The sequence below is a fragment of the Pleurodeles waltl genome, chromosome 3_2, assembly GCF_031143425.1.
Source record: "Pleurodeles waltl isolate 20211129_DDA chromosome 3_2, aPleWal1.hap1.20221129, whole genome shotgun sequence".
Lineage (NCBI taxonomy): Eukaryota > Metazoa > Chordata > Amphibia > Caudata > Salamandridae > Pleurodeles > Pleurodeles waltl.
In genome coordinates, this window is record NC_090441.1 from 168,060,737 (window position 1) to 168,079,013 (window position 18,277).

Sequence of the window (18,277 nt, forward strand, 5' to 3'; positions counted from 1 at the left end):
ACAAACCTTGGAATAATCTGAAATAAAAAAGGAAGGGCAGGTTTTATTTGCACATATTCTCTGTCAGACTAATGTGACATTGTGAATTTATGATCTTGTTAACCATGAAAATTCACAAAGGAATACAGTGCTATTGACTCTAAACTTTCAACACCTGCATCCACCCAGTGGCACATCTTTGCATCAGGAGAGTGTCACCAGACAAAAGCCCACTGCCCATAGATGCACCTGGGAAGACTGCTGGCTCCAAGCCTAGCTCTGGGATCCAGTCAGGGCCTTTACTCAATTACAAAACATTATGAAAAAATCTGGATCTGTTTAACAGTTTTGGTTGGATGAATATACTGCAGGTCATCTCCATCTCTGGGGAGTGAACTTCATAAAATCCCTAACACAGGTGGGAAGCCGAATCAACAATGAAGATTCTGCAGACCATACATTAAGGGGCTGATTTAAGAGGGCCCAGCGCCTCCTTGTGCCACATTAGTGTCATTTTTTTTAATGCTAATGTGGCCCTATGAGGCGAAAATCACTGCGCCAAATTTACAGAGTGGCGCAATGCTTTGCAACTCCTTGCACCATGTTACACCTACACCAGGCATAATGTATACCAAGGGGGCGTTCCCCTGTTAGGGGGCCCAAAAAATGGTGCAAAGAAATCTAAAAGATTTCTTTGCATCATTTATTTTGGCACTTTTAACACCTGCTCAGAGCAGGTGTTAAAAGGAGGCAGCCATTGTTTTCAATGGGCCTCAATGGGCTTTGCAGGATTAGCGTCAACATTTTTGTCACTAATCCTGCACAGCTCCGAACTAGCGGTAAAAATGTTGATGCTAGTTCCCCTAACTACCGCCAGGTGTGCCGCATCTTAGATATGGCGTACACATGATAGTGTTAGGGGGTGCTATGAGGCGCAAGAAAAGTGGCGCTGCATTTATAACAGCACCACTTTTCTTAAATTGGGGCCTAATAGCTCAACAAAGAGAGTAAGCCAATATCTGGAGCCGCCAGGGAGGTGAAGCTGAGATCCAGTTGGTGCAGATGTTCTTTCTTTTGGCACCAGTCTTTTGTCTATCGACCTATCTTTCCACAAACAAATCAAATTCTATCTGTTTCTATTTCCTTACTCTCAGTTTTTCTTCTTTTCCTTGTTCTGCTTTGTGAACATGTTTTGATTAAAAGTTTGTGATAATGAAATAAAACATAAGAGACAGAATCACATAGAAGGTTGTTGGAAAGGTTGTCTCCATGTGTTCATTCAGTTCAGGAATAGATCTCATATTGAATAAATTGGGAGGTACAGACAAACCTGTGTAATCAAGTTCACTCAAATAGATACCTTATGGCCCCTCTCTCACGAAACCCCAATACCTGGCCTGAGACAACATACCGTGGATCTTCTCGGGCACATAAGAGAAGACAAATTCCACTTTTCCATACTCTGGAAATCGATCATCTGCAATGAAACAAGATAAATCAAGATTTGTATTTGCGGAAACCTGAAAAGGCAAATAATATTTGTTGAGAGGGTTTATTATAAGATAGGCACCTTTTAAGTAATAACATGAGCATAGGTGGTCCCAACAGGTCATGTATGGAATTCCAAACTGTTCCTGTGTCTTGTTCTTCGTATGCACCAGGGATGAGAAGAATGTTTTCCTTAAATCCCTTATGATTTTGTAAATGAGAGTTCCCTTTCTGGATTGAGTCCACAGAGGTAAGATGAGAGCGGCCTGGTATAAGCCTAGCTTATTAGTCTTTACAGACAAATTCCTTTTAAATGAAACATGCACTTTTAAAAATATCTTTGAGGAATGTGGGGCTGCAGCTAGTACTGCGTTGCTTTAAAAAACAGTGCACGGTACCTCCCGACTTTGTCTGCTGTTGTGTGTCCTCACATTCTACACCTGGGGCCATATGTACGAACACTTTTTCCCATAGACACAGAATGGGTAAAAACATTTGCTACATCTGGCCCCTGGTCCTTACTTGCAGGATAAACCCCCTTGGTTAATGAATAGAGACATCTCTAAAATCTCCCATGTCACAGAGGAGAATATGTCATTTTACATGCATTTTCTAATTTTAAAGGTAGTTTGGTGAGATTCTGCTTCTAACCTATATATTTTCACAGATGATACAAATATTACTTTAACACGGACGACTCACACACACACAAGCTAGGGCTGAACTCCAATTGTATTGCAGAATCCATAGGTTATTGGGTCGTTCTGGTAAAGGCATTAGTGGGTTTTCACACTTGGCCAATGGTAAACAGTGCTCACGTGCACCTGGGAAGACTGATGCTTCGAATGCTTAACTACAGAACTCATTAAGCGATTATGAGTCTGCAGCCGTGTCACCTTTGAAGAGGGACGGGCGATGGAAAGAAAAGAAGGAAACCTTTTCCAAACCAAAGATCTGTGTCATTTTGGAAAATAAAGCAACTAGGCAGTGACATCTGGATGAAATTAATTGTATGTCAATTTTCTCCTATGATACTGTAGAAAAGTAGATGCATATTAAATTATATAAGACATGGGGTTGGTTTATTTTAGGTTAAAGATTAAATGGTTAAGGCTTTTCCCTTTATATTGCCAACCTAGATCCAGGAAACCTTATTCAAATCCTGGAAAAAGTAAGAATTGTGATTCTCTGGCTAAGAAATCAAGAAGAGCTTATTCTTCCAGTCCAAAGTACCCACCAGACTGAAGGATTCATAAAATAAGTTGATCAACAAGATCCCTGACTGACTCCTGAGCCCACTGGTTGCTGCTGTTCCCTCGTGTCCTGCTCTTTGGAGCACAAGTGTCTAGAGATTCATGTGCTTGTCCACTCTGTGGCCCGAGGGACAAAAGACATTCCTCTGAAACCAAGAACTTTGTTACGTTGATTCCAAGAGTCATGCCGAGATCTTACCAAAGGCTGCATGCAATCAAGAAATGAGAGAGTGTTCCTCATTGCTAGCCCATGTGTTCCTGGAGCATCGCACTCAGTACATGCTGGGTGTCCATGCAACCCAGACCACTCCGGCTTCTCTGTGTCTGAGGTCAGACGCATTATGACCGTCGGTGGTATACCGCAAGAAATCTGGGGGAAGACCGCCGACGGTCATGGCGGCGGACAGACGAGTTGCATTAAAGACAGTGGCAGTATCTTGGAACCCCACCCCTAGGCAATCTTTATATCTTTCACATTGGTTTTCTCTCTCTTTGTTCTATGATCGAATGGGGGTTATAAATTGTATTTAAATGAAATTATTTATGTGATCAATTGTAATTAAAAAACTTTTGGGGGAGATAAATTGAAGGGTAATGGTATGTATGTATGTTGTAAGTGTTTTTTAAGTACTTTGCCTAGGGGTGTTGTTTTTTGTAATTAGTTAGACCCATACCCCTTTGGGGTGATTTAGGGTTACCCTCTGTGGTTGGTAAAAGTGTCTTGGAACCCAGAAGTCAATGAAGGATGTAAAACCTGGGCTACTTCTTTGCTCATCATACAAATGCCATGACTTTATGAAATGTGATATGAAAAATCCTGGTAATGAGCCAGTTGACAGTTCCTCTCATCATTCTGAAGGAGACTGTCACAAAAGGAGGCTTTTATTCCCTTTTTTTCATTGGATTCTTCACCCCTTTGTTACTATTTTGCCTCAGATGTTTGCTCCCAGTCATATAATTTACTTCTGGATTTCTTTGCCTGGCTCTTTTCTCCTTCCTGATATTAGCAGGAGTTTGACCTCTTGCTAGGTTCCTTGGTTGTAATATTCATCTCTAATTTAGGGATTTAAAAAAGCTATGGAGGCTTTTTCCATTTTTTGGGATTGTCCTCCTCCCTTGGACACTATTAAAGGGATGCGTGACCACTTTGTTCTCCTCCCTTGGACACTCTTAAAGGGATGCGTGACACCTTTGTTCTCTTCCCTTGGACACTATTAAAGGGATGCGTGACCCCTTTGTTTTCCTCCCTTGGACACTATTAAAGGGATGCGTGACCCCTTTCATATATGCTATTCTGTTCAGGGAGGCACTGCGGCTACGGGCAGGAGTCCCCTTTTATTTGGACAATCGAAAAGGGGACTCAACAGACTTTATCCGCGCCAGTCCTTGAAGAACACCAGTCCTTTCAGTCCTGCGTTAAGGAGGGTTTGCAAGGGCTCTAGTCCTCCTCTTCAGTCTGGGGTCATGGCTCAGAAGCTCTTTAAGTAACTACTGTGTAAACGTCACCTAACCTTACGTTTACCAGAGAGAACACCCCTGATTTTATTAGAATATCCATCAGAAGGAACTAATAACTCTCATCTCACTTGGAAAACATCAAAGCTACAATAGACTACACGAAGGAGAGCCTGGAACGGTGATCTGAGTATGTTTTCACCTTGTCAGGAGCATCCTGTGTGCAGCTTCCAAAGCTCCACTGAAGACTACAACATGGTCTGGTAATTTTTCATCGAGCATCTACCTCTGAGTGGTACCTCTTCAATCTCAGATATGTTTCTTCAAGTTTCTTTTCATTATGCTGGGCTCCCTCCGAAATTAGCCAACAGCCAACTTAGACTTTGCCTGCAGGCCTTTAAAGTTTGCCCCATTTACTTTTATATTTTTGTATATTTTTTTTTATTTTTGTTTCCATCAGTTAAGAACTTCTTATGCCTTTTGTTTTATCAAATAGTATGTTTGGCCTTTTACGTTATTTATCTTTTAACTGAATTTCTGTTTAAGTTCTTACTGACTTGCACTCACACATGGCTAAAGAGAAAAAGCTAGGCTTGGACTGCGCTAAAAAAGGTGAGCAAAGGCATGCCTTTGGAGGACTTCACTGTCTCACCCTCTCTAGCTTTGACAAGATGAAAGTCTGGGGCTGGTTTAAGAAAATTGGTGCTGCACCCTGTGCCCCTTGGGGCCCATCCACCGTCACCATGTGTGCACCGTATTTAAAATACAGCGCAGGGTAGGGTGCAATAGAGTTAGAATTCCTGACGCTATTGATGTAATCTGCAGGAGTACTGCCAAAATGTTGACGCTACTCCAGCAGAGTACATAGGGACCCATTGTATTCAATGGCATGCCCCCTTTTAATGCCTGCTCTGAGCAGGCCTTAAAAGTGCTGAAAAAAATGGCGCAAGGAAATCTCTTAAATTTCCTAGTGCCATTTTTTCAGCTCCCCTAAAGGGGGAACGCCCCCTTGCATATATTATGCCTGGCACAGGCATAATGTGGCATAAGAGTTTACAGAGTGCTGCAGTGCATACATTGTGCCACTCGGTAAATATGGCATGTGTAAAAGACCACTTTAGAGCAGACTTAGCGTAAAAAAATGATGCTACGGCAGAGTTAGGGTGGCGCTAGGGCCTCTTAAATCAGGCCCTCTATTTAAGTTCTACTAAGTGTTCAGACCTGTGAGATGTTTGTTACACACAGACCTAGGTCTCAAGTACACTGAGTCAGCAGTGAAATGTGTTTACTTTGCAGATGTGGGGGACTACCTGGGATGCCTTGTTAGTAAATGTCGTTTGGACACTTAAAGTTATTGTTTCTCACAAGGCAACAGAACAGGGAAAAGAGCAGATTCTGTTGAGAGTGAATTGCCTCATGATGACTCTGTGGTCGCAATTAAACATTGTTAAAAGTTTTCCAAATGCTTTACGCTTTGTGGTCCTGGCCAGGCTGCTGATGTTACACCACCAGCCTGCTTTGCCTCAGACAAGCACCAGTGTCATCATGGTTTCAATTTGTCCTTCATTGCTGGGCACAGCTGTTGCTGCCAGGCTTCGCAATGGACCCCTGTATTAGGGCCACTTTCAATTAGAACATTTTGTAACTTGACTTGCTATAATTATGTTTATTTCATAAAGTGCCTTCTTTCTGCTGTGTCATTAATGTTTATTTCATGCTTGTCGCATCCTCTAGTTAGTAATATTTCATTGTTTTAAGGGACAGTTTTAAGAGCCCCTACTGCCTCCTTGCACATTAGCGTCATTTTTTTAAAGCTAGTGTGCCCCAACGAGCCCAAAATCGCAGCGCCAAATTTATAAAGTGGAGCAATTCATGCACTGCACCACTTTGTAACCGTTTGCGCTACATTATGCCTGCACCAGGCATAATGTATGCAAAGGGGGCGTCCCCCCCCCGTTAGGCCGGGGAGAAAAAATGACGCAAAGAAATCTAAGAGATTTCTATGTGTCGCTTTTTCCAGCACTTTTAGTGCCTGCTCAGAGCAGGCGTTAAAGGGAGGAACACTACTGTTTACAATGTGCATCAATGGCCTTTGCAGGATTAGCGTCAACATTTTTTACGCTAATCCTGCAAAGTGCCAAACTAGCATAAAAAATTATGACACTAGTTCCCTAACTACTGCCATGGTGCGTCATATAATAAATACGGCGCACATGGTGGCGTTAGGGGGGCGCTAAGAGGCGCTAGTAAAGTGGTCCTGCTCTAGGTGCAGCGCCACTTTTCATAAATCAGCCCCAAAATATTTTATCATCACCAATCTCAAGCTCAGAATAGGTGCAATTAATCCACTAACAATTGTTAATTAATCTAAACTAAGCTCCTGCCCGATATGAACAGTAATCAATGCTACGTAAACCATTTCTAAACAAAACGATGCTGGTGTCAAACAAATAAACATTGGCAGCATCATTTGCAAGAAAAATCTGTTTAAACTTTGGCTAGTGCAGGTTTGATCTTGTGTGCTCATAAGTGACCTCCATTAGGTGAAATATCGCAGAAGTGGAGAGCTTATGGTGAAGAAGTTACATCTAAAGGGAAAGATCTTAAAGTGCCAATAAAGAACAGATGGACGCTGATGGAAGGCAGGGATGGGTAAGTGAAATGTATTCGATGGTCGGTGATTCATTTGGCACCTATGATACTTGCAGGCATTGACAATTCTGGGGCCATTGCTTTGAATTTTCGGATTCCAGGATCGTTTAGACAATGACAATATCCAAGGGCCCCATTTGCAAAAGTAAAGTATATTTTATGCAAGCATTTATTTTCAAATACAATGCACGTGCGCAGTGCTTAATTTGTAAATAAAAAGGTGCTGGTGCCCAAAGCCCTCCTCTTAAACATGCGGCTGCTGCAATTAAATGTGTGTACACGGAATACTGAGGCGGCATGATCCTGAAGCCTTCTCGGCCCTATTTAATCCATATAAAGCCACTCCCTGCCCCTTCAGCTCACTCTTGCAGCTTTCTACTTTCTCCCTTTGTGACGCTTTTTCGTTTTTCCCTTCCTCCGTCTTTCCCATGTGTGTCTTTTGCTCGTAGCAAATGCTCGAGGCAGAAGAATAAGCCCCGGCCCTGAAAAATAAGTGCCAGTGCTCAGCAGCGGAAACAACAAGCACAAATTAAGCACTGCACGTGCGCATTACTAGGCTGCATGTGTGCATTCTACTCGTGCACATACATCTGTGTGGTCGGGGCTATCTCAGGAGGAACAGATCCCAATGCATCCCTGTGAGAAAGTAGCCTCTTTCTAGCCTTGTTACCCCCACTTTTGGCCTGTTTGTGAGTATATGTCAGGGTGTTTTCACTGTCTCACTGGGATCCTGCCAGCCAGGGCCCAGTGCTCCTAGTGAAAACCCTATGTTTTCAGTATGTTTGTTAATTGTCACTGGGACCCTGCTAGACAGGACCCCAGTGCTCATTAGTTTGTGACCTATATGTATTTGGTCCCTGTGTGATGCCTAACTGTCTCACTGAGGCTCTGCTAACCAGAACCTCAGTGGTTATGTCCTCTCTGTACAAATTGTCACTAACAGGCTAGTGACCAATTTCACCAATTCACATTGGCATACTGGAACACCCTTATAATTCCCTAGTATATGGTACTGAGGTACCCAGGGTATTGGGGTTCCAGGAGATCCCTATGGGCTGCAGCATTTCTTTTGCCACCCATAGGGAGCTCTAACAATTCTTACACAGGCCTGCCACTGCAGCCTGAGTGAAATAACGTCCACGTTATTTCACAGCCATTTACCACTGCACTTAAGTAACTTATAAGTCACCTATATGTCTAACCTTTACCTGGTAAAGGTTGGGTGCTAAGTTACTTAGTGTGTGGGCACCCTGGCACTAGCCAAGGTGCCCCCACATTGTTCAGGGCAAATTCCCCGGACTTTGTGAGTGCGGGGACACCGCTACACGCGTGCACTATACATAGGTCACTACCTATGTATAGCGTCACAATGGTAACTCCTAACATGGCCATGTAACATGTCTAAGATCATGGAATTGTCACCCCAATGCCATTCTGGCATTGGGGAGACAATTCCATGATCCCCCGAGTCTCTAGCACAGACCTGGGTAGTGCCAAACTACCTTTCCCGGGGTTTCACTGCAGCTGCTGCTGCTACCAACCCCTCAGACAGGTTTCTGCCCTCCTGGGGTCCAGCCAGGCTTGGCCCAGGAAGGCAGAACAAAGGACTTCCTCAGAGAGAGGGTGTTACACCCTCTCCCTTTGGAAAAAGGTGTCAGGGCTGGGGAGGAGTAGCCTCCCCCAGCCTCTGGAAATGCTTTGATGGGCACAGATTATGCCCATCTCTGCATAAGCCAGTCTACACCGGTTCCGGGATCCCCCAGCCCTGCTCTGGCGCGAAACTGGACAAAGGAAAGGGGAGTGACCACTCCCCTGACCTGCACCTCCCCTGGGAGGTGCCCAGAGCTCCTCCAGTGTGCTCCAGACCTCTGCCATCTTGGAAACAGAGGTGCTGCTGGCACACTGGACTGCTCTGAGTGGCCAGTGCCAGCAGGTGACGTCAGAGACTCCTTCTGATAGGCTCTTACCTGTGTTGCTAGCCTATCCTCCTTCCTAAGTAGCCAAACCTCCTTTTCTGGCTATTTAGGGTCTCTGCTTTGGGGAATTCTTTAGATAACGAATGCAAGAGCTCATCAGAGTTCCTCTACATCTCTCTCTTCACCTTCTGCCAAGGACTCGACCGCTGACTGCTCTGGACGCCTGCAAAACCGCAACAAAGTAGCAAAGACGACTACTGCAACCTTGTATCGCTGATCCAGCCGCCTTCTCGACTGCTTTCCTGGTGGTGGTGCATGCTGTGGGGGTAGTCTGCCTCCTCTCTGCACTAGAAGCTCCGAAGAAATCTCCTGTGGGTCGACGGAATCTTCCCCCTGCAACCGCATCACCGGTCCTCTGGGTCCCCTCTCAGCACGACGAGCATGGTCCCTGGAACTCAGCAACTCTGTCCAAGTGACTCCCACAGTCCAGTGACTCTTCAGTCCAAGTTTGGTGGAGGTAAGTCCTTGCCTCCCCACGCTAGACTGCATTGCTGGGTACCGCGTGATTTGCAGCTGCTTCGGCTCCTGTGCACTCTTTCAGGATTTCCTTTGTGCACAGCCAAGCCGGGTCCCTGACACTCTAACCTGCAGTGCACGACCTCCTGAGTTCTCCTCCGGCGTCGTGTGACCTTCCTTTGTGACTTCGGGTGAGCTCCGGTTCACTCTTCTTCGTAGTGCCTGTTCCGGCACTTTTGCGGGTGCTGCTTGCTTCTGAGTGGGCTCCTTGTCTTGCTGGGCGCCCCCTCTGTCTCCTCACACAATTGGCGACATCCTGGTCCCTCCTGGGCCACAGCAGCATCCAAAAACCCTAACCGCGCCCCTTGCAGCTAGCAAGGCTTGTTTGCGGTCTTTCTGCACGGAAATACATCTGCAAGCTTCTTCACGACGTGGGACATCCATCCTCCAAAGGGGAAGTTCCTAGTCCTCTTCGTTCTTGCAGAATCCACAGCTTCTACCATCCGGTGGCAGCTTCTTTGCACCCTCAGCTGGCATTTCTTGGGCATCTGCCCACTCACGACTTGAGTGTGACTCTTGGACTTGGTCCCCTTGTTCCACAGGTACTCTCGTCTGGAAATCCATTGTTGTTGCATTGCTGGTGTTGGTCTTCCCAGCAGAATTCCCCTATCACGACTTCTGTGCTCTCTGGGGAACTTAGGTGCACTTTGCACCCACTTTTCAGGGTCTTGGGGTGGGCTATTTTTCTAACCCTCACTGTTTTCTTAAAGTCCCAGCGACCCTCTACAAGGTCACCTAGGTTTGGGGTCCATTTGTGATTCGCATTCCACTTTTGGAGTATATGGTTTGTGTTGCCCCTATACCTATGTGCTCCCATTGCAATCTATTGTGACTGTACATTGCTTGCATTGCTTTCTACTGCTATTACTCCATATTTTTGGTATTGTGTACATATATCTTGTGTATATTTGCTATCCTCATACTGAGGGTACTCACTGAGATACTTTTGGCATATTGTCATAAAAATAAAGTAACTTTATTTTTAGTATATCTGTGTATTGTGTTTTCTTATGATATTGTGCATATGACACCAGTGGTATAGTAGGAGCTTTACACGTCTCCTAGTTCAGCCTAAGCTGCTCTGCTAAGCTACCCTTTTCTATCAGCCTAAGCTGCTAGACACCTCTTCTACACTAATAAGGGATAACTGGACCTGGTGCAGAGTGTAAGTACCCCTTGGTACCACTACAAACCAGGCCAGCCTCCTACAATCCCTCAAAGACCAAAAGTGTGGGATGTGGGTTACTCAGAAACAAATGCAACACGTGCTCAGTCCAACGTGCTGTCATAGCAGCATGCCAAAGATTCCCAAACAAGCAACACATTTTCCAGACCATGTTCACGTCAGGAACATGCACGAAACAATACAAGACTGTGCTGAAAGGCAGGTGAGGTCTGCAAGCCAGCTGTAGAGACGCAACGTCACCAGTGTGACTAATACCGGTTCCAGGTTAAAGGTTACAAGTGGCGGCAATGGAGCCAGGGGAAGTGTCAATCACCCCAGCTATATATAAAGGGCAGTATGGGCGTTCTCGCTGTCTCTCTCTAGTAACTAGCCACGAGTATTTAGGATCAGCAGGTGCAGGGCAGCTGATAGGAGGAAAGGGAGGGCACATACAATGATGACACCGCAGAGGGGTATTTAAATGGGCTTAACAAAGTTATTTAATATCACATATTTCTGAATGATGTTTTGATCTTTCTGAGCCTCCCTTGCTCACTTTCACCAAAAACAACACCGGCCACAAAAAGGAGCAAATTTTCTTCAGATGGTCTGGTAATAACATGCCAGCGAGACTACTACCAGTGTTTGTCATACTGCAGCAGTGCATATAACAGGTGTTATTCAGTGCTTAATTTGAGCTTGTTTCCGGTGCTGAACACTGGCACTTATTTCTGAGGCCAGCACTTATTTTTCTGCCTCAAGCATTTACTGCGAGCAAAAGACACATATGGGCAAGACGAAGAAAGAGAAAAACGAAAAAGCGTCACAAAGGGAGAAATTAGAAAGCTGCAAGAGTGATCTGAAGGGGCGAGGAGTGGCTGTAAATGGATTGAAGAGGCTCGAGCTGGCTTCAGGACTACGCTGCCTCAGTTTTCCGTGTTTTAATTGCATCAACCGCGTGCTTAAAAGGGGGGATTTGGGCACCAGCACTTTTTTATTTACAAATTAAGCACACAGGTCAATGGTGCCCATGTAATCAACTGCGAAGCACGAAAGGCTCAGTCAGCCCTGGCCTATGAGTTAAACTTAGATCTCTGAAATGTTCTTATCTCAGCAGGCTCTATCACTGGCTTGAGCCATCTTGTGAGTAAGAACGTGGTTGAGTTCGAAAATGGTGACTTGGTCTCTCCAAAGTCTGGATACAATTCAGATGCAAAATCTTTTTTGGCGCTTTAGTAAAAAGTAAGCTTCAAATAACTAAAACAATACGAGAAAGAAAAACAGAATGTGCAAAGCTGTATACACACTAGTGAAAAGAGGCCAGTTTAACAATAATGCACTTCATGAAATTGAAAAGTTATGCTTCTTTTGTCCAATTCTGCCACTAGTGAAATTACTTTCCCAAGGAAATACACATGCATGAAAGTCAACGTAGGATCTTTTGTGTTTTTTTTTTTTTAGCAATAAAGAGCTATCATTCATTTTGATAAAATGAACTGAGCATAAGTCAGTGTGCACAAAAATCCCACAAACACTTATCTGTTGATATGGTCTCCCACGATTGGCTTTTAAAACACTTCACGACTGTCATGACACTTGTGGAATTGTGTACGAAGCTGTAAAGAATTTTGTCTTTGCTGGTTTTACCTTTTAAACTTTTGAGTCTTTCTGGACTTTACAGTGATTGTGGAGTTGTAAGTCCTACACAAAGGACGGTTTGAATAAGAAACACGGAGGAATGAACACGCTTTTGCGCACACATTCTTCTCTCACTGGAGAGAGATACAGTTGGAAACTTTACAAACTTTGCAAAATGTGCAGTATACAGTTTAGAAACTTCACACAAATTTGCTGGCGAACTTTAAACTTCTTAGTCCCCTAACTTTTTCATGAAATTTGTGCTGCTCCGACATCACCGGTAGGAAAAAAAAAAAAAAAACACTGCAAAAAGCAGTAGGAATTGAAAGAAAATGACAAACTGCACACAGCCGCTGCCCCAGCTGCTTTTTTAGCAGAGACTAATCAAGGGTGGATTGTACACAGAACCCACATGTGGGTCCCCGCCACGGAACACGTAGAATAGCTTAGGCCCATAGACACAATCAACTTTTGTAAACCACATACTCAAGACATAATTGATGTATTTTTCCATAATGATTTAAGAAATTATTGATTGATGTGAGAGACTGATTTTAAAATTTCTCAAGATTTGCCTAATGAGTTAGGTTTTTGTACTAAAAATATTATATTCGTTTAGATAACAATGTTTTTGACATGAAGTCATGCGAAAACACTATGGAATTTAATCCTCCCTATATTTCACAGTTAGTACTATAAATCCATCTGTATTTTAATAATAGTAAACAAAGTAGGGGGTTATTTTACCAGTGTATTGTGGTTTACCGAAGATAAAACATTTTTATTTTCTCTCCATTGGCTCCAACAGTAAGAGCTTGGAAAAAAAAACAGAGGTTAAATACCTATTTACCCCTTCAATTTATGAAACTGAAGGACATTTTCAGCAGATCACAAACATTAATTCTAGTATGTGACTGATTATAACTCTAAGGTCACGAAAAGCTCCTATATTATTTAGATTAAGGTTTTGAAGATAGTGCACATGTGTTATCTTGATACCCCTCAGATGGCATGTGTTATTTAAAGAGTATTAGTTAAAAAAAACTTTCCACATAAATCAACTCTGGCATTCCCTGAAAAAGGCAGTAAAAAAGCTCACATTTACCCTACAGTTATTCAAATCATCAATGGGATCATTTTGTTTTGGCTAATTGTTGGGTAATACACTTATCCTTCTGATATTTGGAAGAATACATATCTAATGAATGTGCATTTAATAAAATAGGAACGATTGCAGTATATTTTTAAAAGAATTAAAGTTAGTATTTGATTATGTGATATTAATAAACAATAAACTTTTGATGTTGATAATATGTATAATGACAACCATCCTCAGGACACTACTCTAGTAACTCTACAAATACCTTACAACTCATAAAAAAAATAAGAATGGTTTGCTGAAAAATGTTTTAATGACTACTAGAAATGTGTATTTATGCATTCAATTCATGCTTCTAAAACTCAAGAAACATTTTTAATATTACAAATAGTTGGTGTCTAATGGAAAGCTTTTCAGAGTTGTTTAAGCTTTAAAAAGCTGCAAAAGTGTCTTATCATTCAGCTATGACTGCATAGATCTCCAGCTGTACTAACTAATATGTATAATATTAATAAACATAAGTATGGGTTGTTATTTATTATTGCAGACTATAGCCCCTGAAATCACACTTTTAAGCAAAAATATTCTCAAAAACTCAAAACTGAAACATCTTGCAAATTTCAAACAACTAACAGCTTTTACGGCACAATTTTATTGAACCTGCATTCCCCAAATGAGTTATATCTCTAATCTGCACAGACTCCAGATGTGCACAGCTGTACTGCTGGTTACTGTAGAACGAAATGCTGACACTTTTAAGCAGTCTGCACAGTGCATGTCCAGCATTTCTAGAAAAGATTTAGTTGACTTTATTTGTCACAACAGGCTAAAACTGAGATTGAATCAGATTTTAAAGTCTCAAAACTACTAGTGCCGATTTGTAAGGATGACTCTGGAGTGAACTAATTCAGTTAAGTGACCAAGTGAATGACCGTGAGATCGCCTCTGATAGTCTTTTGTTTAGCTACAAAAATGAGAGCTACCTGCAATGTCACAGTATCACTAGACACCAACTGTTTGTAATATTAAAAATGTTTCTGAGTTTTAGAAGCATGAGTTGAATGCAATGGTCATATCATGTTAAAAAGAGTGTGCATTGATACTAAGACCATTTCAACTGATCCACAACATTTACTAATACTAGAAAGAGTTGTACTTCTTCCCACACATTTGTCTCATAAATGATTCAGGTGCATTATACCCTACAAAGCTGATTTGAATTAGGACTACACCGTCTCCATGCAATTGCTTTGTGGGTGGAGGGTTTCTTAATTATGTGACCCTATTGCTCCAATGGAGATCTCAAGTATTTCATATACAAGAGACTGAAACATCTATACATTTCGAGTTTGAACTTATCTGTTATGATCACTGATTGTTCATGAATATTGTTTTCCAATGCTATGGGATTCACACCCAAATATGTCTTTCAGACAATCTTTTAAAAATTGCTACACTACTATTTGATTAACCTTGTTAATGTCATGCATTTAGTCACTTTAGCACCGTACGTCACCTGGAATACATGTGCCACCCTCTTCTTCTCAATCATTTTGTAACTGATTTTGTAAAAATGCCAGAACAATCTTGCCTATTTAATCCTCATAATGACTTATGTGCCATTTCTGCTCATCTCATATGGAAATAAGATAATATTAAAAAAAAATCCTATGTACATTCTGGCCACATATCTTAAAACTGCTGACTTTCGAAGTAAAACCACCCTAAATACTATTGCAAATAGTTTTTCAACTATTGCAGTTTATACTGAACTGTGAATTACAGGCTAACCAATGTTTTTAAAATGCAAATCAATGCATTTAGGAACAATTTATATCACCCATGTACGATAACGTGTAATATCCCTAACAGTTTACGGCACGGTCCTTTTTTATACATTCCCCTATAAATTACTGAATATTCACTGTTTTCAATCTTCATGTATTCATCCTTCTGTAACTGTCTTTCTCCTGCCCAAGTGTGCTGCAGTTGCCAATCTCTGATATGCCACTATTACGATAATAATACAAACAATGGAAATGTATCCTATCTGTAACCAGCATGATGGAGCTTGTTTCTCTTGTTGGGTCATAAGCTGTGCATGTGCAGCAAAGAACCAAACAGAAAGTGTAAATATGCAGAGATAGTGGTCAAGCTAGTCATATCATCTCTTTATTAATAGTTTAGTACATCTGTCTAACACAAATCCACCAGTGATCCATCCAGGCTTTGCAAATGTTGTAGCTGGATTTGAAGGCTCTCATGTTCAGTTTAAATTACAGAGCACGACACCGCCTTAGAATTTACCTTTGAAGGCCTCGTCCAGATCCTCCTTCCCAAAGATGATTCCCAGATCATGGATAGCGCAGGTGTGGAACTGTACCCGGAATATGACATCACGAGTCGGGCTGCGATACTTCTTGTGGTAACATTTTAGCTGTTGGGAGAATTAAGACATAGTAAGGAGCCACAGAACCATAGACAAGAGATCCCCACAGTGCAGTGATGATCAACATATTTTGTCACTGGAGAAAACTGTGGTCATTTTAATCTAAGGGTGCACCGTCCCTGTTTGCACCATGATGCACCTTTAAAACAGCATGTTGGACAGAAACAGGGATAATGGACCCTATTACTAATAATGCGCTACGTACCCATGACTCCACTTGGGGCGGGACACTAGCGAAAGGCAGAGCAGCTTCTCCGAACAGTCGCATCACTTTTTTTTTTTACAGTGGCAGGGGCCTGGACTTCTAAAGGCGGACCGGTATCTGCCAGCAGGAGGGTGTCTGTAGTGTCCTTGGGACCCTGTCTCTCCTTTGAAAGGGGGGAAGAATGCACTGAATGTGCCCCACATCTTTGCCTCTGCACCGCCATCCATAATCAGGGACAGATGCAGTGGCAAAGAGCATCCCTCTGTAGCATGGGGCCACATCCCATGCAATGAGGGGACGCCCACTTACAGTATGCGCACTGGCACCATCATTATTCCAGAAGTGGCCCGCAAGTTCTCTCTGTCCCCTTCCGCAATACTACAACGCCTCTGGAGCAGGGTAAACATGCACACACACCCAATGCCCCAGGGTACTGCATAGAATATGGCAAAGAGATGACATAATCCTTGAGCAATACATTGCTGCAAACTGTTGCACTAGAGAAAGGTGTGAATGAGTAAAACATTAGAGAATCTACCACTGGATATACCAGCAGACACATAATCACCCAATGGGGACATCGTTAGAGCCATGAGCTGACAATTAAGCTGAGATGGGCGATGTGGGTAGAACAGCAAGACTGTCACTCTGGTGATTCTGGAGATACTAACAATGCAGTAAGGCACCGCAACCCCTACGCGGCAGACATCAACAGTGCAATGATGGACCCCAACCAGTGCTTAATTTGTGCTTGTTGTTTCCGGTGCTGAGCACCGGCACTTAGTTTTGAGGGCCGGGGCTTATTCTTCTGCCTCAAGCAATTGGTGCGAGCACAAGACACATATGGGAAAGACGAAGGAAGGGAAAAACGAAAAAGCGTCACAAAGGGAGAAAGTAGAAAGCTGCAAGAGTGAGCTGAAGGGGCAGGGAGTGGCCTTATATGGATTGAAGAGGCCCGAGATGGCTTCAGGATTACGCTGCCTCAGTATTCCGTGTTCGCACATTTAATTGCAGCAGCCGCGTGTTTAAGAGAAGGGCTTTAGGTACCGGCACCTCTTTATTAAAAAAATTAAGCACTGACCCCAACACTGTATACCCGATACACCGAAGCTCTCAAGGACAACAAACTGTGAAAATGGAGCTAGCAGTGCAGTGGGGGGAAGAAAGAACCACACTGAAGATGATAGCATCATGATGTATCACAGAACCTTACACTCCGGGTAAGAGCAGAGCTGATATTAGGGTGGTGTGGCATCACATAATCAGGGGCAGGTCCTCCGCTATGGCGGAGGAGCGTGGCCGCACCAGCTGCAGCAGCTGCAAAACTTTTACTATAAAACGATAATAAACTGCATTTATCATCGTTTTATAGTAGAAGAAATGGGGCTGGGACGGGGACGAGGGGGAGTGCACACTCCCCCTCAGTGTGTATGTATGTTTAGCCGGCTGTCTCGGGATGGCCAAACACACATGCACTCTGGGCTCCCTCCAACCCAGCAACGCAGGCACTGTGTTGCTAGGTTGGAGACAGCAGGTAGAGACTTCCACTCTGCCTTGGAGCGCCCTGGCTGGGCGCTCCGTCCAATCCTAACACTGCAGCATGCCAGCAGCATGAAAGCAGCGTTAGGATTGGATGCAGGGCAGGCTAGAAGCCTGTGTCTGCAGTGAAGTCGAGGAGTGGCAAGGCTCAGCGACAAAAAGGCAAGGTTTTAAAAATTATTATATATACATTTCCGTTGTTCCCCCCGCCACGTGCGCGCCACACCTTTTCCCTCCTGCGAGCCACCATTTCATATAATCAAACACTGGCAGTCCCAGAAGTGCAGTCAGGCATCACTACAACATAAACAAGTGAGACGAAGAATGTAGTGAAATACTGAAAGATCAAAGATGTCTGCATTTTTGTCCACAATTCCTGGTTGCCATGTAGAAAATGCAGGTAATGTAATTTTCTTGAAATATAATGTACCAGAGAAGTGCTCTGCCATAAACTCAAGAAACAGGATAGGAAGAGGTCCAAAATATATGAACCTTGTCTGCTCCGTGACAACAATGTTTACTTTGGAAGCTGACTGATGTCAGACATTGCAATGTCGAGATGGTGCTCCGTGGAAAACCCCTGTAAGCCAGAATTGTCAGCCATACAAGGGTAGGGGGACCCTCCATGACAGGCAGAGGTCACTTATTGCCTTATCTGAAGACACAGCACATCATGCTCTGTGGCACTGCACTGAATCAGTCAGTGCAATCGTAATACAGTGTTACATTATGTATACATAAATGTACACTATGAACACTTATACAAGGAAAACTACTTTCACATAGTTGTATATGACACTTACAAAAGATTTCTCAGTGTGATCTTGGACATTTTCAACTATTGCAATGTCTCAGAAGTTCTA

General features: G+C 43.1%; 1 protein-coding gene across 11 annotated transcripts in view; it reads right to left on the reverse strand.

Annotated features, from left to right (window-relative positions):
* TNS1 (tensin 1) overlaps positions 1-18,277 on the reverse strand; it is a 1,530,885-nt gene that overhangs the window by 245,781 nt on the left and 1,266,827 nt on the right. For all 11 annotated transcript variants that reach the window (XM_069227070.1, XM_069227066.1, XM_069227068.1 and 8 more), the window contains 2 exons: positions 15,529-15,658; positions 1,391-1,456 (listed from right to left, as the gene is read on the reverse strand). In XM_069227070.1, the coding sequence (XP_069083171.1) occupies positions 1,391-1,456; positions 15,529-15,658 (196 nt within the window). The remainder of the gene's footprint in view (positions 1-1,390; positions 1,457-15,528; positions 15,659-18,277) is intronic.